Raw genomic sequence first — 27,200 nt, 5'->3', positions numbered from 1 at the left:
CTGTCCAACCTTGCCCCCCTCTGGATACGCCCTTGTGTAGAGCTGGCTGTCGCCATCCTTGTCGAACGAATATTGCAAAGCGCTAACTCTTTCATTCTAAGCAATCTTTAACAGCTGGTAACCCTTACTTGTGGTCATGTTTGCATAGACAACCTTAATTTATCACGTTCAGAAAAAATTAGCTTTAATTTGATACATAAATGATGACTATACTTTATGAGTGCATAAATGTGCACCAATAGTACCCGTTTACATGTGGCTGCGAATAGGTAGCGTCCAGTTGCGCAACGGCAACCGTAACTTTTCAAGTTCTTTGGGTATATTTCTTTGAAGTAGAGTAAAGTTTATTTCAATAACAAATGCATCGTTTTTACCCCAAAATTTTAAACAAAATTAATTTGATAAAATATACTTGCGGGCACTTCTTGCTAGGCAACCTAGCCAAAACACATTGCCCCTTTCATAATGTAATATACAAATTTGATTTTGACTAAAACTCGATGAGTACAGTAATTCTGAAGCCAGGTCTTAGATTAATAGAGAAATCTTGGAATTAGACGTTTTTTGTCGTTCCTTTTTTTTCAGCGGAAACCTAATAAGCAAGCTTGTACAACAAAGCTAACGTACAATAGATGACAAAAATGCAAAACAATGAGAAATGAAAAAAATGCAGTTACTGCCCTTTACCTGCACACGGCAGTATAGCCCCACATGCACCACACAAATATTTATCAAAATTGAGGAATATTTAGGTGGATAGCAAGGGGCCTACGAGTAAAATTTATAATTTTCTTTAAAAAAATTGATTTTTTCTTTGTATCTTTTAGAAAATTGTATATACATTTAAATAAAATATTCTACATCAGTTTGGGAAAGATATTCCTTTTGTAATGAAAGCATTGAGACTAATACATTATTATAACAAAATCTGCTTTTTAGCTATGACTAGAGCTTGAAAATAGGGAAACCTAAAAAGCAGATATTGGTAAGAGTAGTTTGAAACTCAAACTATTTCTTCGCTTACTCGTAAATTTAATTTCAAAAACACCCAAACAATAACCAATGTTCAAAAACTTGTACAAATGAAAATAGCTTTGAAATTAGTTTATGTACTTTACGCCAAAAATCCTCGATCGTGTTAAACATGCCTTACTTATTAGCAATTAATTTAGGCTAATGAAAGTAAAAGGCGAGGCGTCGTGTAACAAGAGTTCTAAATCTCTCCATCAAATTTTCAAGGTAGTAGAGTGAAAAATGAAGTAAGTTAGTGGAGGTTAAAAAAACACGAAGTAAAAGAAGCATCAGGTGAAAGAATGTATCCAATTTTGCGGAAGATATTTTGGGCGCTTGGCGACGACCTGTTTCAGAGGGAGTACTCGTGACAATGTTCTTCTGGTTGCTCATTTTTAATTCTGTTGAAAAGATGTTTGCACAAGTGGAACACGCTGAGATATTTTAATTGCTTTCAGGTGCCATTTGAACGAAACCCACCGTCCAGCCATGTCTATCAAGTCGACTTCCATGTCTCTGAGCAAAGGTAAGAGATTATTTGTTGTATGAACTACAGTGAAAAAACGTTTAGCACGAAAACGATTAACATGAAAAATTGGTTAACGTGAAGTTATATAGCAGTTCGGACAGAATAATGTTCAATTTAATACAAATCTTTTATTACAAAATTCTTTTTACATGAAAAATTGTTTCGGGCCCTTAAGCTTCGCATTAAACATTTTCCACTGTATTTCTTGGCGCGAGGTGTACTTTTTCAGTCGTTAGATAGTGTGCATAGGTTTAATTAACGTGCGTGAATAAAGAAGCGTACGCGTGTCTCAAAGGTGTTAACTGTTTCTTGATCAGTGTTTATCAGTTGGGTGCAGTTTCTGTGCTGATTGTTAGCTTATTTGATTTTGTTAGTGTTCAATGTGATTTTTTAGAGCTGTTAAATAAACATATTTGCTTTTACAATGGATAAATTCTTGGAATGAAAATTACAATTCACATAGGCTATTAAGAGGATCGAACAGTGTGGCATGCAGTAGTAGAAGTAAGCAAAAACGATGCACCGTTTCGTAATTATTATTGGAGGTAATCCTGATCAGGAAATTCCATACTACCTGTTGATTTGTTTAATTATTATGTCGTTCCCTTATTAGACCACATGTATTTCCAATAATAGTTAGCTCGGCTATGTTAAGGTATTTGAACAAGTTCGGAGCAAGATTTACGAAACCCTTTGACACTTTTATAGCAAAATATACCTTGAAATATTATAATATGTTTCCAGATTTGAAATTTAGAAAGAGGAGCAAAAGATTATTATGCTGTGCATATATTCTGAGACTTCCTTCTATAAGTAGTTTTTTGAGAAATGTACATAGTTTATATTATATGAATATTTTTTTAAGCTGTAGACTTCTATTTAAAAAAAAATACGTCAAAAGTATGTTAAAAATTTCATAGTAATTGTTCAATTACCTCTAAAACCTTTCTTTTTTTCAAAGAGCCATTTTGATTCCTACTCACTCTCTAGATCAAAGTACGTAAATAATTTATTTTAGCCTTAGTTTTATTCATAAGGGGCCCATATGAGGGAGGGGCAGTGGGGGCTCAAGCCCCCCTCCTTTGAAATTAGAACTTCCTTGCTTTTAGTACTTTTTTCTTTGCAAAAACGTAAAAACATTTCTTCTGCAGCAATTAATGAATAAGTTATTAAAAATGTCAAATTCTAAAACTCTAATCTGTATGAAATCGGTTTCTATGGGGAAAATATTCTGCTAAACCATGGGGAAAATATCTGAGTCCCCCTTAAAATTTTGCATATGGTCGCCCTTGGGTTTATTTGAGTTACTACAAAGTTTTCACATTGAGAATTTCTTCTAAAAGATTGCGTACATTTAATTCTTTTATAAAGTTATACTTATTTATGCCCAGAAATACTATCCTATTGCTAATATTTATCCCGCTTTCAAGACTGAATCTTTATCCCGCTTCTTATAAACTCAAATCTGGTCGCATGATATGGTGCTCTAAATTACAAATTGAAGAAATCTTGCTCCGAATGTGTTCGGATACTTTCCGAAAAATATTTCTATGGTGACTATGCAAGTAATATAATATGCTTAGCAACAGTTTGGTTTAAAAGAATGTGCACACATGCGTATGGAACTTTAAGTTGGGTTATGCCGAAAGTGAAGATTCCTATTTTGTCGGGGGCAACCATAAGTTTGTTCACAAAGCGATACTAGTTAAAGCTTGACCACGAAGAGATGGCGGATGACTTTGATGCGAAAACATCATTTGTCTCATTCGTAAGTGGTTGTTTGTTATTATTTTGTAATAAACAGAATTAGCGAGAAGTCACCACTTGCTCTGCTACTTATACAAATGATCTTTCTGCTTCAAGGACATCCATCGTCTCTCCATTCTCAAGCTTTATCTCCAGTTGTATCTATGAGACATTGAGCCATGACTGATGATTGGTATTACAACTAGAATCTTGTTTCTGAATTAATAGATTTTGTATTCCTTTTCGACCTTTGCAACTTTTGATATTGTTTATTTCAATGTTTGCTCCAGATTTGTTGTCTTGCACTAAGTATGGGATAAGCTTAGATGTTACAAGTGCTAACGAGTTTCTAGAAATATAGCGAGTAGTACATTCTGTAGTATATTTCGATTGTTGCCAAATTGGCATGGCTGCTAAATTTTAAAGATTAATTTAATTATTCTGACAAGTGACCATGCCAATTTCTGGATTTCTGGACTTCCAGCCTCCAGTTTTTACTTTGATATTCATCATTAGTTTCATGTGTTTTCTGCTGCTTTGTTTGCATCGCCAAGGTGGAAAAAATCAGTACCTAGGCTCTTTTGGTTACAGTTAAACGGTCACGGACTACCACTTTTCCGAACTATTAAAATCTGACTTACATACTACAAAAAGGATTTTATGTATTATTTTATGGATTTTTTAAGATTTTTTTCTCTTATCGAAAGTAAAGGTACTTTTATTGTAAAAAGTTTTATAAATAGTTCTTATTCACTCTTTTGTCTGCTCAGTTTATCATAATCGTGCTAAATTTGGCGTTTACTTCATTAATTTTTTTCTCAAAATTACCTTACTCTTGAAAACATTACCCGTATGTTGATTTTGCTAACATTGCACCAGCATTTTTAGATGCGAATCTATTTAGTGAGAAATCAACAAACTGGAGTCATTATTGGCGACTTGTTTATGGTGCCTAATAAGGCAATAAATCTCCCAATGTCGCAAAATTTAGCATCACCGATTTGAACCTAATTGATAACGCTAGAATTTAGTGAAACAATGTAGTATTTTCTTCCAACCTACCTTCTATGCATACCTAACTCTAATATATAACAAGTAGTTCCGTCCAGAACGAAACGAGCCTACATTCCCGTAAACCAATATCAACTTTCTACTATCTGATCAATATTCTCCAAATTAGCTGAAATCGCAAATTATTTCAAGCGCAATTTTTAAATATTTTAAGCTGATATCTAGAAATAAAATATGCCTCGCTCATCTAGAGAATTGCGTAAAAAATAAATAAACAAACACATATAGCAGAAGCACCTTTTAAACAAAGCAGCTAATTCGCAACTCCAATAAAATATAGGGGGCATTGCAGCCAGTCTAATGGCGGAAGAAAAAGGTAAAACAAACAAATGCCGTAACTTATAACTTGCATCTACGCTTCGTGAATGGCAGTAATTTTTATCGCGTTTGTGGGAAGCTTTTTTTTTTTTCTATTCTTCTAAAATTACATTAAACCATAAACTGTCTGAAGCGTGTAATTTACCCCCAAAGAAAACACGTGGAATGGAATGGTTTACCTTTTTATTTAGTGTTGTCAACCTCCGCAAGGTAGCGTATTTGAGCTCTGAAGTTGCGAATACATTTTTTTTTCATTAAAATTTTTTTAACCGCTTTCAAAAAGAAAAAAAAGAATTAAAAAATACTAAGCTCGCTAAAATAAATACATCATACAAAAAAAATCGTTTGTTTTTCCTCTGTTGCCAACAGAAAAAAATAAAAAATAAAATTAAAGAAAGGAATGCACTTTTAAAAATAAATAAACAACAATAAAATATCAACTTAAGAAAATAATTATCATTATCAAAAAAAAGAAAAAATCGTCTGCGCATATCTTTATGTAGAAACATAATGGACTCCGAATTTCTTCGCCTAAAATTGAAGGCATAAGCAAAAACTTTAGAGTGAAAATAAAAACAGATCATATTAATAATAATTATTTTACAGTAAAAACCATTGTTGTGGAGTCGGAGTCAATCTCATTTCGGGACAAAAGAGTCAGATCAGGCAGCCAAAGGCTTCTAATTCAAAGACTTGAAGTTGGTATCGGTCGTTTTCCCTTTATGTCTGCAACTTTGCCAATGTTTGTGGAGTTGGAGTCGGAATTATTTTGGGATAAAGGAGTCGGAGTCGAAGTCAAGTTTCCAACAGTCGGAGTCAGTAATTTTTCCTCCATGTATTTTTTTCTCTCCAAAGCTACGAAGTTAGACGCGAAGTCGGGGAATCGAAATTCGACTTTTTTGGGGGATAGGAGTTGGTGTCAAGTGCCCCAAAATTCTCGGAGCCTGAATCGGGAGTTGGTTGTCAAGAACTATGTTCAACAAAATTTGTTTGAAGTAAATCCACTTTTAAGTTCGGAATCTATATTGATTTTCAGTTTCCCTGTAGGCGCTAAAGTTAAGGGATTTGAACTGTTCAAAATTGAACAGAAAATTGCTCAAATAAAAAAGATATTTTCTACACATGCTCTACAATAAAAGATTTTTTCTACAAAGTTTGTTTGAAGCAAATTCGCCTCGAAGTTCAGGATTTATATTTGCCTTGAATTTCCCGGTAGTCGCTAATGCTAAGTTTTTTTAACTGTTCACAATTGAGCGAAAAATTGATCAAATCCAAAAATGAAATATAGGAATGAGGTGTCCTCGCCGAGATCTTTCGAAAAAAAAAAGAAAAAAAAATGTTCGAATCGGGCTAGTCACTCAAAAGTTATTAAAGGGGGGGGGGGGGTGGCAGACAGACAGACCGACAGTCGTTTTTCCCCAGCTCAATACCCTACTGACCAATTTTTAATTTTTCGATACTTATTTAATTATTTATTTATTTTTGATTTTTTTTTTTTTTTTTTTTTGTTTTTTGTTCTTCGCGATATTTTTAAGAAGCATTAAACCTTCTTTAAAGGTTTTTTCTTCTTTCTCTGACTTTTACTGAGAAAGTAGGCTTAAAAACAAGATCTTTGTGTGCTTTGCACGCGCCTTGAGCAAACGGTACGCACCGAAAATTTGCACCTCATTGTTAAATTTTTAACAAATTAATTAGAAAAAGTTATTAATTGTGCTATGTGATATTTATTACTGTTCAATCAACAGAGCCTGAAATATTTGTTGTGTTAGTGTATTATTCTAAATCTCGAAACTCAATTTTACAATCAAGAAAAAAAAAATTCTAAGAGGTTTAGAAAAAAAAAAGTATTGTTATAAGTTCCGTATGTATCTAACGGTGCAACAGTTTTGAAATCGTCTAATATTTTCATATATAGAGATCTATAGATGTTATAGAGATAGATATAGATAGATAAATATAGATATGTACTTATATAGTTTTATAGATAGATCTAGATGGATAGATATCGATAACTACTCATAGAGATGGATATATACATAGATATAACTAGATGGATAGGATAAAGAGAATGTTTTCTTGAAATTAATAGAACATGCAAAATGATAGCTCTATAGAGATATTAATAAAGATAAACCTGGATACGTGAACACACGCATAAACAGATAAGATAGATATAAAGAAGTAAAGAAACAGTGGTACTGATTGAAAATATTGAAATAATTTCTATATTGCCACCAAATTTATTTAAGCAGCTCCCAAAGGTGCCCAAAGCTCCCAACGCGCTTGGCGTAAATAGGTAAATGGCATGAAAAGCGAATTGCTCAAAAAGGCGAACCATCTAGCCATTGATAAAATTAATATGAATATCAATGCTTGAAAATAAGCAAAGTGCTTGATAAACATGTAAAAAAACAAAGTGCTTGCTAAGCGTTTAAAAATGTAAGCTGATTAATTTTTATCGTAAAAATCTTTCTAACCAATGACCCTTCATTTTATTTCGGTGTTACAGACTTAACAGAGTTACTTTCCCTTCTAAATTTTGCCTATCTACTCTTAATTTCCCCCTCTAAACTTAATTTTGGTTTCTGTATTCGGGTTCTGTTTTGCTCCACATTTTTCCCATTATGAAAGCTTTTAGGTTACCATAAAAATTCTCGCTTCACCATTGCTTAATGTTTAGATGCTTGTCTTTAATACTTCTCTAATTGCATTAAATACCACAGTCACAATTTTTAAAACTACATTAAGTTATTTATTATGAAATATACAAATTAAAAAAAATAGGAAACAGATAAAAGAAAGAAAAACATTTAGAGTAGCCCCCAAATTTACCATTTTTCTACCACATTTCAACGTGAAAATATTTCGCAGTACGTTTACGTCCCAAATTCTTCTAAATAAGTTCGCTAAAGTATAAAGAACAACATATTCCAGGAGCAAGTGGTGGAACTGGAACCAAATTGCAAGGAAGAGGGTGTCATATGCTATTTTGGAGCACGCTTGACGGGCGGAAGAGGATTTCTCACCGACTTCAGATGACAAGTCGGCCAAGTGCATGAAATGGATTTCGCTGCTTATGAATTAGGAGTGGAATTAAGAACTGAAATTAACAAGTTAAAAATAAATGAATGAACGAAACGTGAGGAGAAAACAAGCTAAATAAATAGAAACTAAATAAAATATCATACAAATGGAAAGATTTTTTTTTTTTTTTTTTTTTGAGCAATCACGATTGCTTATTGCTTTCATTTGACTGTTTTTGGCGTCCTATCCTTTTATTTTCCCACCGCCACCCTCCGCACCATCACAGTCGACCGGCTCCTCACGATGCTGCTCCTATAGCGAAAGCCGTCTCCAGGTTGCATCCATGTCCTACACACACGCGCATACATACACAAACATACACCTACACACATACACACACACGCACACACACACGCATACATACAGACACCTACACATACCCACACATACACACACATACACACAACTACCCACACATTCATGTCTGCACACAGACACATACACATATGCCTACACACACATACACATTGACATTCCCCACCACACACAAACACTCATACACACAACTGCCAACACACTCATACCTGCACACAGACATAAACACACATGCCTACACACACATACACATACCCCTACACACAAACACACGTGCCCCCCACACACATAAATACACATGCCTACATACACATACACACACACACACACTCGTAATTGCGAAAAACGTAATTTGAATTCAAAAGGTCAAAATTCAAATTATTATTATTTTTTAAATTTTTCTAATTCAGTACATAGAGAAAAGAAAACAATGTAGGTCATAAGATCACTTGCACTGAAGTATTGTTCTTCTTTTCAGGCAGAAAATCGTACCATCAAATAAAGGTTTAAAATAATTTTATAGTCAAATGTTTCTAATCTTTCATTAAAAATATTCTTCTTCAAATTAATGAATAAATGCTTGAATGAATTGTGACCGAATAGTAAAACAATAAATGAATAAATAAATAAATAAATATAAATATTGAGGGAATAAAGCAGTGAATGTACAAGAAAATAGAAGAATAAATAAATAAAAGTATGAATAAATTAAAGAATGCATGAATGAATACGTGAATGCTTAAGAGTCATTTTTTTTAAAGCTGGACACTTTTGATAGTTGATGTCTTCAATTTTCGTAAAAATTTCAGGATGTGTTAGTGGTACTACGATAAGAAAAAGTGGAGTCCATTTTTCTAAAAAACTATTTTGTTTGTCCTTGAGTAAGGGTTAAAGTTTAAGGTCGTGAAAAAAAAAAAGAGCTAAATATATGATTGCTTTGCTTTAAAAGAAATGAGTGAATCAAGCCAATTCTTTTAAATATGGATACTACTTGATACTAGGTACATGCTAGCATAAATATTTTGATGGCTCACTCATGGCTTTGAGGGCAAAGGTCAATTGAAACTGCTACTTCGTATATTTTTTTGCTTTGCTTAGACCCGGATATCTGCTAAAGCCGTGAGTAACCCTCGGAAATAAGTATATGTTTAACTACTCACCACAGTATAGTACTAAGAAAAATATGAAATGCATTTCATTTCTCTTGACTAGTAGTTAAACGGTCTCAAAGTTGATGATTTTTTTTAATGTCCAAGTTTAGAGGTCAATAACTTTGTTCTCGACGGGTCAACAACTTTGGGACACAGCTGTAGTTATAGTCCAAAAGGTGTAGTTTAAGGTCCAGGTTAGAAACCCATGGCAACTAATCAACTTTTTTAATTAAGCGGTCTCAAAGTTGATAATTTGAAACAAAAATAATCAAAGTTTTAGGAGGTCAATTACTTAAAACGTCTGAGTCAATAACTTTGAGCAAGGGCTGTAATTACGCTCTACGTGGTGTAGTTTTAGACTCATGTCAGAAAACTATGATATCTAATCGTCTTACTTTATTAAACGGTCTCGAAAATGATTATTTCAGTATAAAAGAGCGTTTTTTCAAGAGTTTATATACGTGCTACTCAAAATTTTATGAGCTCAAATTCGCATAAATGCTAGAACGAATCTACAGCCTAATGTACTTTAAGCTCATAGTAGATATCCGAACCTAAACAAGGGAAAAAGGTAAAAAAAAAATAGCAGTTTCAATCGACCTTTGCCCTCAAAGCCATGAGAAGGTCACCAAAATATTTATGCTAGCATGTACCTAGTATCAAGTAGTATCCTGATTTAAAAGAATTGGCTTGGTTCACTCATTGCTTTTGAAGTAAAGAAATAAGATATTTAGCTCTTTTTTCTCAGAACCATAAACTTTGACCTCCTCTCCAGGGCCAACAAGTCAAATTAGAGAGGAAAGAAGCTTCACTTTTTCTTATCACCATACTAGTAAAATACCCTGAAAGTTTCCGGAAAATTGAATGTGTCAACTATCAGGCCCCCATTCACTTTGTCCAGCTTAAAAAAAGGACTTTTAATAAATAAACGAATATATAGATAAAATAAACTATTTCACCTTACCCCGCGTGCACTTGATAAGTTGTATTAAGTATTTAAAATCAATCGTAATTTTAAACAAATAAATACTGCACTAGAAATTATTAGATCTAAATGAATATTTAAAATTTTAACTACAAAAACTTTATCGTACTACAAGAAAAAATGATTATTTTGACAAACTTCAAACTATCGCAATATGAGTACCGAACTTTTAAAATGGGTTGTATTACTACATACTTGAATCTTAAGAGGTATATAGATTATTGATTGGAATGCACTAAATGTTTAATAACAGTAAATAGTGCTAGATAAGAGGAGCGGCAAACTGGGTAAATAGTTTACTTTTTCACTTCGCTCTGCTACTTCAATATACTCCACATTCCCTTAAATTTAAGTTGAGGGCGTTTATTTATTAATTTATCATTAACATGCGAAAATAGCTGCTGCATTTTGTTATTGGTACTTGTCCTTGAACTGGATTGATTTTTTTCTGTTGTATGTGCTTTTGCTTTGGCAAAAAGGGAGAGAAGGAGGCAGTGTGTCTCGCAGTCATTACACTCCTTGCAGAATTTGACACACGTTATTCGTCGATGTTTGCTATTCCAAATCTTTCATCAGAATTAAGAGGTGAGATTTAAAACAATAACAGTCTTCTGCAATAAATTTTTGTGGACACTTCCTAGCAGATCCGTCCGACATTCGCAAACGTGCTAAACAAACACCGCCAGTCTATTTTCTTTCTTTTTGTAGAAACTACAATTTCTGTCTTATATTTTTCTCAAAACTTTGAAATCTGACAGAGTGAACACCCGAATATTATCAAAAGTTTGTCTTCAAATATATATTTTGTCGTATATCGATTTTACCTTCAGCAATAAAAAGACAAAAATTTAGATGCATGAGTAAATGATTTTAGAAGTCAATAGAAGAAAGTAAGAGTATTAGGAACATATTTTTGGCAGATAGTTCTATGCAATATTAATAAACTAAGATGGCAATATTTTCCAATAAAAATTTTAACTCATGCACTTAGTCCGTTAAGTGCATTAAAATGCGTATTTAGTTTTTTCCCCCATCAGACAACTCTCTTGAACCACGGAATTTAGCTTTAATCATATTTTTGTTCAAAAATGAATGTTCTTTTAATGGATTGACATTAAACTAATATTTTCCACAATGTGTTTATACAAAATCCCGCGTCTTGCCTTATAAAACTACAGGGAGATCCAAAATGCTTCGCAACATTGATCATGAACATTTCATCAATTAAGATAAGGCAAAGGTGCAGTTTTAAGGTGTAATGTTCACACATGCCATAATTTTTAGCAGCTGTTTAACAGAGTTCAACGTGTGCGCCATTTGCAGCATATTCGTGCTGAAGAAGCTGTCTTTCATGTGCCTGAGATGGTAAAACGACACAATGGAAAGATCTGAGGCACTGAGAACTCCCAATTTAACATTGAAATTCCAATAGTTAAAATGTGGTATGATCCTCATTATCATTGGGGTCCGTTTTACTTTGTCGAGTCGTTCATAACCTTCACTTTTTATCTGGACATGCTGTTAGTGATTCCATAGCCATAGACAAAGAATTGCACTTTAGAACAGTCTTCCAACAGTTTAGTCAAACTTCCCACTGGATACTCGTTACAGACATTTGTGACTACACATTTTCCAGATTTGCAGGGATTTGCAGAGGATGATCCATTTCCTGAACTGCGTAGTTTCCACCCAAACCTTACTTGTCCCTTTACATTTCCTAATTTGGCGTTTTATGACGGATACAGACCATGGTATGAAACCTGTAGAAACTGCGAATTCGCAATACAGCATCAATTTCATACGTTAACTAACCCCTTCAGACCTGGTGTTCGGTATACCGGACAACCCCTTTAAACAGCTGCTAATCATATAATAATTGATTTAATTAGTTGATTTTTTTGTAGTTGACTCTTTACATTCTGATTATTCATTCGCGAAATAATTTTTCGTTTTGTTATTGACAACACTGACATATATGGATTGAGAGATAGAGAGTGGCTCATTTTTCCAACCATGGATTTTCATCTGAAAAGCGAGGTTTTTTCCCTGATTTTTTTTAAAAATATATAATCTTCAATTAATTGTTTCAAACGCTTATATTATCTTTTATAAGTGTTTGTACAACATTTTATAATGAAGTTTGTTTGGTATTTTATCCTTTTTACTTTCTTCTATATCTAATACATAGAAGAAAGTATTGGATTCGTGCAAATTTTCGAATTTCGAATTTTGACATTTTTGAACATTTTTAAGGTGTGCTGAGTCCATTTCGACTATTTTTGGAAAATGTCTGTCTGTCTGTGTGTGTGTATGTATGTGTGTGTGTGTGTCACGTCTGTGTGTGACCAGTTTTTTGTGGCCGCACTACAGCAAAAACTACCGCATGAAATCGAACGAAATTTGGTACACATATGTGCCCTTATGTGAACTTGTGCCCATTGGTTTTTGGCGCGAATTCCTCTAAGGGGGGTGGAGCAATGGGACGTTTTTTGAGTTACGCGTGCTTGCTATTCCTCAGGAAGTAACTGGCGGAATACGACAAAATTTGGTCCATATGTTGCCATTAACAGGAACAGGTGCTGATTCAATTTTGGTGTCAATAACTCAAACAGGGGTTGAGCTATAGAACGTTTTTTGTCGTCAATTGTGACTGCTGTATCTCAAGAAATAATGAAGAGAATGAAAGAAAAATTTATTGGCAAGTAGTCCTTAGTGGGTATAAGAGCTGATTTTATTTTGGTGTCAACAGCTAAAAAGGGGGTAGCGCAACCGCCCGTTCTTTTTTTCCATTGTGAGTGCCCTATCTCAAGAAGTGATGCTACGTTCTGGTTGAAATTTGGAATATATGTGAATCCATATGTAAACAGGCTTTGGTTCAATTTTGACGCCAATCGCTCCAAGAGGTGTTGATTTTTTTTTTTTTTTTGAATAAAAAATAGCTTTATTAATGCAACAATAAGAAAGATAAATCGTAATAGATTGTCGTCTGCGTATTTCTCGTGATTTTAATTGAATGGAAATGATCGGAATTATTATCTCAATGATTTAAAATTTTTAACTGTTGCCATCTTATGTTTGTTAACAAATAAAATATTTGTAATTAATTCAAGCAAGGCTTTTAAAATAACTTTCAATTTTCGCTCTTTGCTTTGCTTTTACAATAATTCAGACATTGGGATGGTCGTCAAGTTTTTGCATGTGTAATTTTGTTTTTGTTGGGAATATTGCTTTCTCGTCAAGCATGGGGAGGAATCAGAAAAAAAAAAGAAAAATATAGAAGAAAGTTTCGTGATGGCCACAACATACTAGTTTGTATATGAAATATTGATTTCAAAAATATAAGTTTGGAATATTGGACGTGCCATAACTCTTTTAATTTTTCTCCTACAAACTCAAAATTTTGTCTATAAGATACCCCTTACCATAGTACACTGTGTACCAAATATCAACATTTTTGGTCAAATATTTCATAATTCCGAATGAAGGGGTTAATGAAAACATTATTTGAACATGGGAGCGACTTGACTTAGATATCCTATACCCGTTACCTATGGCACACAATTTTAAAATCAGTTGCTAAAGCTTTAGATGTGTGAGAACTATATGACTAAAAATACAGCTTTCTACCTATCCCCATTCCTGAAATCTTCGAGATGAAAATTTCAAATATCATTTTAGAACACGCAATCAATTGGCCAAAGTAAGTTGAAAGGGGGACGCTTCTCAGAATAACAAGGAATTAAGGACAAAAGGAGGTTTGACTTTATAATTCATTCTACGAGTTTCACTCTTTTCCTGCAATCCATCCTAGGGTTTTTGTTGTGTGGAAGCAGCCTTATCTTTTAATCCATTACTAGAACTGTCTTCTACGGCAGACAATGGGATTTCCTTTGTTTTCTCAGAAACAAATCTGGTTGGAGACATTTGAATGAAGTTTTATCTGCGCAGAACGAAAAAAAAAACATATACTGTGAGCAGGGTGCACGTCACCATTAGTGCATGTCGGCTGCTTGGCTGACGTTGACAAATCCTTATCTTTCTTACCTCCTCCCACATCATGATACTCGTTTTTTCAAATAATTCTCTTCAACTAACTTTTCTAAAAATAAAAACTAAGCAAACACAAGGTGTCCCACTAATGTTTGTACCAGCTCGTATAAGGTGCAGGAGACACAATAACTTTTCTTAACTGAGCAGCATTACGGATTCGGAAATTGTTCCTTAATGTACTTAATACTTTGAAATAGTTTGCATTAAATGCGTTGGTTAGCACAAAATTGTGAAATGTATTTTTTTTCAATGAGTATTAGTTTTTCAATGCAAAATGCGAACCCTGAGAGAACATTGTGAACCCTAATGAGAGAGCCGGAACAGGACTTCTCCGCCGCAAGTTTTATCGCCCTTTTCCCCGCATAGGACTTCTCCGCCGCTGCTCTGATCCCCCCTTTGCCTTAACAGGACAAATCCGCCGTGCCATTTTCAAGGGTGAAAAGGGGTTACTGGTTTAAAATTTTCATTCTTGGCAACACATCAGCTTTTGGCGACGAACAGCGTATCTAAATACACGAAATTAATTCACGGGCTACTTTGCGAAAGATCGCAATCATAGACCTAATGTAGCGCATTAGAAACCTTAACAGAAGTTATTGTTGGTCAGCTTGACAGTCCATTTAAAGTCAAAGCTCAGTATAAACGTTTTCAAAAATATTTTGTGCACATTTATTTATTGTATACATTTTACTTGCTGTAGATAGTTTTAATAGAATAATTGGAATATTTAACTGTACTTAAATCATATAAATGTCTCGATTGAACGTTGGTGAACGAAGGCTAGTCCGTCTGACTAATTCCGACAAATCCTGGGTGCAAAATCCCTGAGTAACAAATAAATAAATATATTTATTTTAATAATTTTATTATATTTATTTATTTATTTTATTTTTTTCAGAAATCTATCTTAAAATAGATTTCATTCCCACATCCACATACTTTTTTTTTTTTTGCAAAAATAGTTTATTTAAGCAGAGAAGATATATTTCTGCTTTTCATGGAGCAAATGACGTAAGTATTAAACGAAAAAGAAAACATCTGTTGTGAACCTCATATTACTTCTTTGTACGTCTAGTAAATAATGGATTTATTTTTATTAACTCAAAAGAACAGGTGCATAAACCCATGTGTGCTCATTAAGAGTAATACCTTTTAAATGCATATTTTTTTTAGAAAGTCATAAAATATTTTCAGTATGAGTATGGTACTTTCAAATTAAAAGAGTTCGGATGTTTTTGTAGGTGTCTGAGATATGAAATTGAGATAATAACAGTAATAATAATAATAATAATGGTAATAATAATAATGACAATAACAACAAATCCAGTCATGCTCAAGAATCAGCAAAAAGAAAAAAAATTGCGATTTGGATGTTACACTAAGAGCGGCTCCTCATTTTTGAAACAAGGATGAATGAGAATGAAGAATACAAGAATGGGCCAACTATGGACATTCGTGCTTCACTAAGATTTAGTATTTTTTCTAACGATTCAGTATTTAAAAAAACTTATCAAAGTCGCGGGGTTTCTGCAGCTACGCAAGTATCTAGGACTTGTCATTATGCATTCTATATGTACTGTTCAATGCTCCCAACCCCTTTATTCTCTGAATAAACGTCCCTTCCCGCAAGTATCTAGGACTTGTCATTATGCATTCTATATGTACTGTTCAATGCTCACAACCCCTTTATTCTCTGAATAAACGTCCCTTCCCGACCGATTCCAGGAAATAGCTTAGGGACAAAAAGGTCAAATGTAGGAGACAGTCAAAGGAGCATTCGCGATTGATTACACATGATCACTAAACGTGATAACTATTTTCAGTAAATTTGTATTTTGTGTGTAAGAGAATATCAAACACGAATAATCCTCTTTACTATAATAATAAAGTTGAAAGTCTGTGCCTCTGGATGTCTGTTAAGTGCATAGCGCCTATACCGTTCGACAGATATTCATGAAATTCGGTGCAGAATTAGTTTGTGGCATTTGGGTGAGCACCTCGAAGCGATTTTTACTTCCTTTTACAAAAAAGGAAGTATTGTATTCGCGAAAAAAATTTCACTCAAAAATCGGCCTTAATTTCCATTTTGCTTACCCCCGAATGAATGTTGAGTTTTTTTTTTCGACTCGACCACACGTGGATATATGCCTAGGAACGTACAGACACCCGAAATACCCTTTTGACGATCCCCGAGTTTATTACAACGAGTTTTCTTGTGACGTCCGTATGTACGTATGTATCTCGCATAACTCAAAAACGGTATGTCCTAGAAAATTGATGTTTAGTACGTAGACTTCCAGTGGGGTCTAGTTGGGCTCCTTCCTTTTTGGTTGCATTCGGATGTTTCTAAGGGGGTCTTTTACATTTTTTGGGGAGCAATCATTGTTAATTTCAATGCTTACTCAAGTGGTGTTATAATTCGTCAAACACTTGGCAATATATCGCCAAGCTTTTGGCCGCCAAATTTTGTCACCAACTTGGCAAAAAATTTGCGTTTTCTTTTTTTTTTTTTTTAATCTGGTTTTAGTTCGGCCAATGTTGGTGATATTTAAAGAGTTAACCACTGAATCACATTAAAACTGCCAATAATGGGGAAATAAATCTGTGTAAAACGTTTTTTTTTTTTTTTTTTGTTTTTTTTTTTGCTTCGGTTTGCAAGAAACAAGGGGGTGAAAATATTTAGTGTTTCCATGCTTACTCCAAGGTGCTATTATCATTAAATTGGAGTAAATTATCATAACGTGAAACCGTAACATGGGCAAGTAAATTAAAATAGCAAATTGGCGAGAAATTCATCATCCATTATTTGTAAATATACAGGCGAACCAAATGACCTTTTCGTTTTCTACTACGGGCAAAGCAGTGCGGGTACCACTAGTATCTAATAAAGCAATGTTTTATATTGAGAAGTTATTGAATGTTAACATTCAAGTATACATATTTAATAATTTGTAAAACTTATTTATACACTTGATTCTAATCTAGTTACATAGAAGTTGCAAATCTTGATTAAAAATTTTTACTAGCATGTATGACTTAATCTATTTTACTTATTATCTGTTTTTTAAAAATGATTTTTTAAATAATGGTAACCAAATTTTCCTACATACATAATATAATCGTGTGCGCAAATTAGTGTTCATAATATAGTGTCAGGCCCGTCGCCAAAAGAGGCCCTTTTTTTAGAAATGGGAGCCACCAATTTCGTTTCAGTGATTTTTTTTTTAAGTTTATTTAAAAGTAGTTTCCAGAAGTCGCTACAAACTGCAATTTTTTTTTACATCGCACTACTCACTACACTATATTTTAAAAAAAGTAGTGAGTTAGAATACAAACTACTAAAAAATGTAGCTACTACAGTAGCATAGGTACTTTGTAGCGCGCTACTTCCAACCACTGTTAAAACTCAATAGCTTTCATTTTCAGACAGTAAAGTTACATTGCAAGGAAGGGAATTCATATTTATTTTGCTTTCAAACAATATCAATCATTCAGTAAGTTACCGCCCTATAGCTAGGGTATATATATATAAACGCCCTATAGCCATATGTATTTCATGTAATATCAATCATGTTTGAAAGTCAATAATTACTATTATTATTTCAAGTCTCAAAGGCAGTTTAAAATAGAAAATCTAATTGTTGTAATTAGACACCTTACCCAATATTATTGGTTGAACATCTGCTTTTTCTACAAAAGCCTTAGGTGTTTCTGGAAGATCATCTTCCTACTCTAGACATCATAACCAGCTCTTTTTTATAAACACTAAGTTAATTCATGTTTTCTTAATTACACGTTGTGCATATGTATCGATATATGCATTAAACTCTTTATATATATTTATCTATCACTAAACTGAACGTTTTTTTTTTTTTTTTTTTTGAATCAATGGAACCTAACCCCTATTTTAACACTACTATCAAGTCTCAATTTACGCGGTATTTCCATGGAATGTAATCCCCGTGTAAAACGAGGGTTTATTGTATTGCAATATATAGTCACACTAGTAGTTCTAAGTGTTTCAATGTATAGAGCGAATATAAAACAAAACTTTATAAAAAGATTTAAAATTCAGAATCCAAAATATTTACAATAAAAAGTGCGAAAAAAAAGGACTTACGGTATAACTAAAAAATACCAATAAAACCAAACTGTTTTTTTTTTACTGGAGCCTCCAACATTGGTAATTGGAAAATTCATCATGAAAAAAATAAAGGCACTCAAAGGGTTTTAGAAATGAAAAATTAGGGGAGACTTTTACACAACAGTTTTATCAATAATTTAATTGAATGAAAGAAGATTGTTGGAATATCTTTGGATAATTGATTTTCCTTTGTACATCATTGCTGGGAAAGTGACATACGTTGATTTGTGCTCACAAACTACAATTGCATAAAATATTCCTTATTCTAATTTTAAAAAAAAACTCCGGAGGGGGGGGGATGCAATGCATTATGAACGTGAGAAATACTTGACTTAAACATGGAATTCAAATTCTTTTAAAACGTAAAAAAACGAAGAAGTCAGAAAAATACAGGATGGAGCCAAAGGAATTTAAACTTTGCCAATTTTTCTCTTCGCCAAATATTGCACCCTACCAGCTCAATCGGCGGAGTTGTCCTGTCCTACGAAAACGGAGGGAAAATACGCGGCGGAGATGTCTCATGGGGGGAATGGTAGAGATAAACTTTGCGGCGGAGATGTCCTCCGCTGCGGCGGAGATGTCCCGTGCCCGAGAGAGCAGCACCTGCTGGAATGCAGCCCTTGAAAATCCCAGTTAGAATAAGGACAGTAGTTCTAAAATAACGTCAGCAGTCACTAAGTCTCCCTTAGGTTGAGGATATCTGATCCTGAAAGTCCTTCTGGAACTTCCCATCAACCTCTAAAACTCTCTATCAGACTGAAGACAATATCCCTTAAAAATATTGTCAGCAGTCTCTAAGAATCCCGATCTGACTAAAAACAAAAGATCTCAAAAAATATTAGCAACAGTCTCTTTAAATATCCTCATCAGAGTTTCCCATTAAAATTTGAATCGCTCTGCTTTTTCGCGAAAAGAAAGAGCTGTTAAACATTTAAATTTCCACATAGATTGAAATGTGTTTGTGTATGTTCGTGTTCTAAAACTCCATTTTAACGTTCTTTTCATTTACGATAAAAAAGCTTCCCCCCCCCCCCCCCTCCAATCAGCGAACACTCAATAACTCGTACACACCGCAATTTATCTACTGTTAAAGCATAATCTTCCCCATATATAAGTCTTCCCCATATTGTTCATACTTTGCAATAACAACGGTTTAACCGTTAGATTTGGTGCATTTAGCACTTAAATTTATTTTACCACACTTTTCGTCGTCTTTTCATCAGTATAATTTCTGTACCTCAGAGCCAGACTAACGTATGTCCAAAAATGACAATTTTCAGGTTGTAACTGCTTTACATGTAGAAGCTTATTAAACATCTAGTCATCACAACGCAATTCTACAAAAAAACATTATAATTATTCACCAGCATAAAGTAGTTCGAACCCCATTCCTTGTATAAAGCCAACGAAAGTTTTTTCGCTCTCTTGCAAAGTAACAAAAATGTCACTTACGTTAGTCTGACTCTGATTTTAGACATTGCATAAGCTAAAGTCGACAACCAAAAAAAAAAATAAATAATAAATAAATAAATAAATAAAATAAAATTAAATTAAAAAAATAAATAAAATAAATAAATAAAAAAACCTAGAGGGATAACATTTCCTCACCCAAGTTTTTAAGCATAAAATGCATTTTCTGGAATTTGACTTTTAAGATAGGTTATTATTCCATAACCTTACAGATTTGAATTAAAAAAAGGTTAACTTCATATTTCACTTAAGCATCATGCAGCATAACTTCATTTAAATTGAAATATAATTTATCCTAAGCATCTATATCTGACTCGACTTTACATAGAAACGGGGGGAAAAAAACCTCTTCTCCAAGGTTTCGCTAGGTGGATGTATTAAGCATTAGTTCTTTGCCTCTGGAAATTTGCTATGTCGACCCCAGGTTTTGAAATCAACCTTCGTCAGTTATTTTTAAGATGAAAATTACATTTCAACGATTACAATTTTGTATCCCGTCGGTATTTTTGACGACAAAACTTTTTTATTTAAAAAAAAAAAAAATGTGACGACACTGAAGTATTGATGTTTTTGCCGCTAGGCATGTGTTTTACTTCGTTGAGCACTTAAAAATAGAAACATATGCATGGATCTAAACAACATTGTCAATGTTCCATATATTTTACATAAAAAACGATTTTCAATACTTTTTTGCTTACTCATCATTCTGCCAGTACAGCTGTACTTTTTGTAACACTATGTAACAATACACACCTCGTTATATTTAGCACGAAAAATTATTTTGAAATGATTCCCAAGCAAAAGATTTTAGTCACTAAAACATAAAAGCTTAAAATTAATCAAGAATACGGCCACCGGGGGAGGGGGAGGGGTGTTAAGGGTTCAAACATCCCCCAAGAATTTTCATTATCTTTGCATGGATGATTATCATTAAAACATTGATCGTACACTACCGTGCTAAGCGTAAAAGTCGTATCTGCAGCTGGTTTCAAAATGAGAAATTTCCGTTTTAAGTTGTGTGCCTCCATGTATTTGATTCAGATGAAAAAATTTCATAATTTTTTTAAAAAATATTTCCCATCGACAAATGAACATAAAACATTGTATTTGGGTAAAATATGTGACAAAGAACCACCTGGTGACAATAACTCAATTTCGATAAAAAGTACAGATACGACTTTTGTACTTAGCACGGCAGTAGATCACTCTTGTTTATGTTTTCTATCGTAGCTATAATGTTTCAATTGAATCTAAAATATACATTTTACATACATATTCTATCACAAAGATGAAAATAATGACTTGTTGCAAATCCGAAGTAAAAATGAGATAGTGTGACATAAAGTAGGACTAACAAGAAGGACTAAAAAAATATAACAAGGCGTCTACTTCATGTTGTGCGTCATCGAAGAATAACTTGTAAAAATTTGACTAACGTGAACTAAAAATTTAATGAATCCTGATAAAAAAGTTTCTGGCTGCAGCCTTGGTACGAATGATGCTAATTTTCGCATCCTGACTTCGAACTCAGATCTATCCGTTTGCCTGCTGTCCACTCCTTTGCATCCGTAAGCGTAAACAAATAACGCGTCGTGTAGCGACTAGCGTTCCATATCCAAAAATAAATCACAGGTAAAGGGGAGCAGAGGAACTCTTCCCGATCGAGACTCCGTTTGGAGGGGAGGAGGGGGGGGGGGGAGGCGACCCTCGTGGAACGCGATTCCGCCGTTCGAGACACCCTAAATTTAGACATTCGGAGACAGAATGCCACGAGTCACGCTCGCTTACGGGGCCTCGTCTCGCTTACATCTGATCGCGGAGGGAAAAGTTGCGACTGATTACGATTGTCAATCTTGAAGGATCTGCAGAAACCCGCTTGCACGAGCCTTACGCCGAAGCTGGAGAGATGAGGCCCAGGTTTCGGAAAAAGAAATTAGAAAGGAGTAGAAGTTTTTTTTTATTCAGAGGAAATGTTTCTCTCTCACTGTGGATTAAAAATGGAAAAAAAGGGCCATGCATCATTTTATAATTTGGCATTACATCAAGTCAAGAAACAAAAATTGACAACATTTTTGCTGAAAATATCTCCCTAAAATTAAACAAAGATATTTAACGTAAAGAAAACAATTAGAAATAAGTTCATGAAATACACCGCCAGCTCAGTTAATTCCAGCAGAGGACTGCAGTTTCGTGCTTATTAGTACTCATCAGCCCGGCATAGGAAAGTGACTGAGATGGTAAACTTAGTCAGTGCTAATTCTGTATTAGCTGCCACTTTGTTTGGTACTCTAGGCTTCCTTAGAGGTTTACCACCTCCAGCTCAGTCACTCCTATGCCGGGCTGATAAGTGCTAATAAGCACGAAACTGCAGTCCTCGGCTGGAATTGACTGAGCTGGCAGTGTATTTCATGTATTTCTGTCTTAGCCCTGGCTATAGGGCGGTATTTTACTGAATAAATAGAAATATGCTTCCACAATATATTTTAAGCAATTTATTTCGAAAAATTGACTGAGTCAAACGTAGCTTATACAATTTAAAACATAAATTAGGAACGGGTGGAAAGGGGGGGGGGGTGCAGAAACTTCGAAGGAGAAAATTCCTAGTCAACCTAAGTAAAAAAATATTTCGATGGCCGAAAAGAGTAAAAAACCTTTTTGTAAACTATTTCCTTTCCATTAATAATGAGTGTTGCGAGTTTTGAGCAAAAATCATTGATCGAATATTTTATTCGATAACTAGTGGTACCCGCACGGCTTCGCCCGTAATAGCAAATTAAAAGGTCTTTTGGTTCGCCTGTATATTTACAAATGATGTGTAGTGAATTTTCTCGCCAATTGGCTTGTGCCCACGTTACGGTTCCACGTTATGATAATTTCGTATCTCGCCAATTGGCTTGTGCCCATTTTACGGTTCCACGTTATGATAATTTCGTAATTTATTCGTTCATCTTATGATATTTTTTTTTCTTAAAATTGGAATAGAAAAAGAACAAAATCGAATTTTCGAAAAATCGCTTCGAGGTGCACACCCCCCATGCTACATACTAGCTTCGTGCCAAATTTCATGAAAATCGGCCGAACGGTCTAGGCGCTATGCGCGTCACAGACATCCTACAGATATCCTATAGACATCCAGACATCCTCCGGACAGAGAGACTTTCAGCTTTATTATTAGTAAAGATAATTCAAAAGTAAGATGATTTTTCCTTATATCATATTGTGTATGAATTGAAACATATCTTGCCATTTGCTGATTCACCGTTTTAATTAAATACCACATCAGCCAACAAGAATTAACACAATACTTCTTCGAGCGCGATCTCACGAAAAGTATTCTATTCATTTGTTGTGTATAGTGTGGCTCTGAAATTTAAAGCTATGACCTTCACGATGTTTATTTCTTTGATGGTAATAGGAAAGGGCAGTGTCGCTGGGTTGATTTTGGACTGCTTTCGTAGCAGTTTTGCAAAGGTATTTCAACGGAAATCCGCGCCAATAAAACGTCACTTGTTCACTGAACTCCCTAAAAAGAAGTGACATTGCAAAGGTCATAACTCAACTGACCTGAGCCACACCATACAACGTCCCTGATTATTAATAGTGTAGTTGGTATTTGTGGAGATTTCTATTCTGATTCTGTTAAAACTTGTTGCATTGAAAGCAAAGATTCTGCCATATTAAATCAACGTCATATGTACGAACAAAATTGAAGTATGAAACAAGAAAGTTCGTTTAGTTCTGAAAGAATTTTTTGCTACTGCTCGCGAAATTTTAGAAATATAACTGATTTTTTTTCTTTTGGATAGGAATTGCAATAACATAACTGCGCTAAAATTTACATAAATTTTACGAGCTTCAGAGAAGCGGTAATTTCATAACTATTTTCAACGATGTAACACGGTGTTGTCGATGTAACACAGCGTGTCGAAGTAACACAGCGTGTCGAAGTAACACAGCGTGTCGATGTAGCACAATGTTCTACAGTGCCTTTTCATTTTTATTTCCTTTTCTAAATCTACCTTCCCAGTCTCAAAACCAACTTTAAATAAGAAATATTTTTTTTAAAAATAGTGTCAATTGTTTCTAAACACATAAGAAAGCACAGCCAAAATGTTAGGAAAATCACCTTACGTATTATTTTTGAGGAAATTGGTGTTATCTGGGGAAGCGTCGCAAACGTAATAGAGTTTTAAATTTGAGTGAATATTGTTAATCTTAAGTGAAAGAAACACGGAATTCAGCAGCATGTTTCATAATTTTACAGCATAAAGATAATTAAAAATAGAGACCCATACAAATGCGCATGCATATAATTTTCCGTTTTTCAAAAAGAGGATTTTTCATTAGACTGTAAACAAGCTATGAATGAAAATCTGTAAATACCTTTTTCTCGGCACTATCATTATGCTGTGTATTGATATATTGAATCAGAGGCGGCGATTGATAAAGCGGGAGGGGGCGCAAAAAAAAAAAAAAAAAAAAGAATTTTGACATCTTGAATTCAAATTATGTTTTTCGCAATCACGTGTATTTTTTGCGTGTGTGCAGGCATGTATCTGTGTGTGTGGGTATGTGTGTGAGTGTGTGTCTTTAGGTGTGTGTTTGTGTCTGTGTGCAGGCATGTGTATGTGTGTAGGCGTGTGTTTGTGTCTGTGGTCAGGCATGAGTGTGTGGGTTTGTGTGTGTGGGTATGTGTGTGTGTGTGTGCAGGCATGCGTGTGTGTATGTATGCGTGTGGGACATGGACGCAACCTGGAGACGGTTTCCGCTAGAGGAGCAGCATTGTGAGGTCGGTCAACGGTGGTGCTGGCAGAGGGTGCTGGCGGGAAAATAAAATCATAGCACGCCAAAAACAGTCAAGTGAGAACAATAAGCAATCGTGATTGCTCAAAAAAAAAAAAAAAAAAAAACCCGAAAAGTCATAGGTTTTTTTAACGACAGCATAAAAATTAAAGAGAAAAAAAATACAAAATTTTGCTAAGGCTGGTTTTGAGAGCATATGAGTGGTTATTGATGTAAATGTAATTGCTTAACTCACGTTTTTCTTAGTTTTGATGAATTTTGAGCACAATAACTTTTCCCAAAGAAATACGTAGGCGTGAGTTAGACTTGCATGAAATACATCGCCAGCTCAGTCTTTCCATCCGAAGACTGCACTTTCGTGCTTATTAGCAATCCTCAGCCCGGAATATGAAGTGACTGAGCTGGAGGTAGAAAACCTCCTCTTTACCCGAAAGTATTTTGTCACAAACACTTGGTATTAATTGCATTAAGCTGGTATTGCTTGTTAAAGTAAAACAATTGATTTACTAATACGTAAACAATGAATACATAAACTAAAAGTTACTGCTTGTGCTAAATAATGTTTCGTCAGCAAATATACAAAGTAAATCAAGTAACTTATGATCTGAAAATTTTGACTCTTCTGCTTTTTTTCATTATATCTGGTCTTGCTCTTTATTTTATTTTCCTAAAATGGAAAATAAAAAAAATGATATATAAAAATGGGAGGGGGTGGGGTCGTTTGGCCCCCTTGCCCTCCCTGCCCCCTTTCCTCCCCCCCCCCCCCCCGAATCGCCGCCACTGCATTTAATTTACTTTTTTCATAATTTGCCCAATCCATTCGCACAAATGACATTTTACGCATGAATTTGTACTTTATTCTCTGAAATGTTAAACTAGGCTTTTAATCTGCGTGTATTCGTATATAAGGAACCATTATGTATCATAATATGAAGAATCAACTTCCAAAAAACCTTCATAAATTATTCGGCTCGTGTTGCGGGTTCTATCTTACGGTCAGACGACGAAAGGACTGGGAAGGTTATTTTTTTTCGCTCTACTAATAACACTACCAAACATGCACCCGACTCAAAAATAGCTACAGTACAAGACCGTTATAACGCCGACCTGTATAACGCAATTCTCTATAATAAACTGCACAACTTTTCAGAAGTAAACAATAGGTTTTGAAGCTTAAAAAACCCCTCTGTTTTGCTTTGCAAAAATAAAAATTGTTAGGCAAATTTAATTTTGAATGTTTTTCATCTTTCCATCTTAATTCAAAGCTTTTAAATTTAGAATTAGTAATCATAATAAACAGAAAATACCAGATGGCTCTTGAAAATGCAGCTGTTATTGCAAACCATGAAGCTAGCAGAAGTTCAGGATAATTCACTTTCTTTTGATTGTGAAACATTTATTTGGATTGGTGCTTTAATATACATTGCAGATAAAACTCATTCTGAAGTGCAATATATAGATACATTCTAAATGTTAGTTTCAAAATTTGTGAAATGATCTATATAACGCAAAATCCTGTATAACGCAAAAGCTGTGGTCCCAAGGTGTGCGTTATAAGTCTTCTACTGTATATCCGAAGTATTTTGCCTCGCTAAACACGAAAATTACCATAAAAAGTTCAGATTAGCTCTTGTTTTCAAGATACAGAACCAACTATGAGAGTGAAATCTCACTAATGCTCTTTTTTCCTGGCAGATAGAAGCACTCCATGGGACTGACTGTCATCCAAACTTCGACCCCTGGCTGACATAGAAAATCTCACTTTATGAAACCGAAATGGACTCCAAGAAATTTAAACATGGAAAGAGAAATGCTCAAATAACCCTTTAGTGGATACACTCATTTCTGCTTCCATCCATGCTCATTCTGCTGGGAATAATGAAGATGATGTGAACAATATGGTTTTCCAATACCTTAAAGGGACATTTCCCCGATATATTGAAGGTAGTGTTGAGAGAATTTTTGACGGCACTTCGAATAGCGCAATAATAAAAATCACTGTTTTTGAAAAAAAAAAAAAAAAAAAAAAGAAAGGGAAGGGGAGAAAAAACTGCCAGGAATCCTATAAAGACGTATTACAAGTATTTCTAAGATGCAGAGAAGATGAGAACTAAAGGCAGTTGATCAAAAAATTCCTACGGAAGTTCTGTGCCCGTTGATGAATGATATGTCTCTGAAGCTCTATTTTGTTCCCTTCCTCCAGGACATTTTACAATAAACTGTGAAGCGATGAGCATGAGGAAAGGTTTATCCAAGATATCTTTATAATGAACCGCAGATATCAGCGTCATTGGGCTGAGTTAATGCTCACGAAATGCCGCTGAACTATTGCAAGAGACGCTATTATTATAAGAGTCGAACTTTGACGCACAAAAAACAATCGTAACTGAATCTTTTTATAGCAATAGGCCAAAAGAAACCAGTGCTTTCGGAAAAATAAACAATGTTTAACAAAACAGCACCTATTTCATAACATTTGTTGCATAGATTTTTCTCCCTTCTTAACCTTATCTTCAAATCATT

At 34.4% G+C, this 27,200-nt stretch overlaps 1 protein-coding gene across 1 annotated transcript in view; it reads left to right on the top strand.

Annotated features, from left to right (window-relative positions):
• LOC129217734 (uncharacterized) overlaps positions 1 to 27,200 on the top strand; it is a 47,823-nt gene that overhangs the window by 12,759 nt on the left and 7,864 nt on the right. The window contains exon 2 of the mRNA XM_054852070.1: positions 1,470 to 1,537. Coding sequence (XP_054708045.1) covers positions 1,501 to 1,537 — 37 coding nt within the window. The 5' untranslated portion in view covers positions 1,470 to 1,500. The remainder of the gene's footprint in view (positions 1 to 1,469; positions 1,538 to 27,200) is intronic.

The sequence above is a fragment of the Uloborus diversus genome, chromosome 2 (assembly GCF_026930045.1).
Source record: "Uloborus diversus isolate 005 chromosome 2, Udiv.v.3.1, whole genome shotgun sequence".
NCBI lineage: Eukaryota > Metazoa > Arthropoda > Arachnida > Araneae > Uloboridae > Uloborus > Uloborus diversus.
This window is presented reverse-complemented; position numbering and strand designations above follow the sequence as displayed.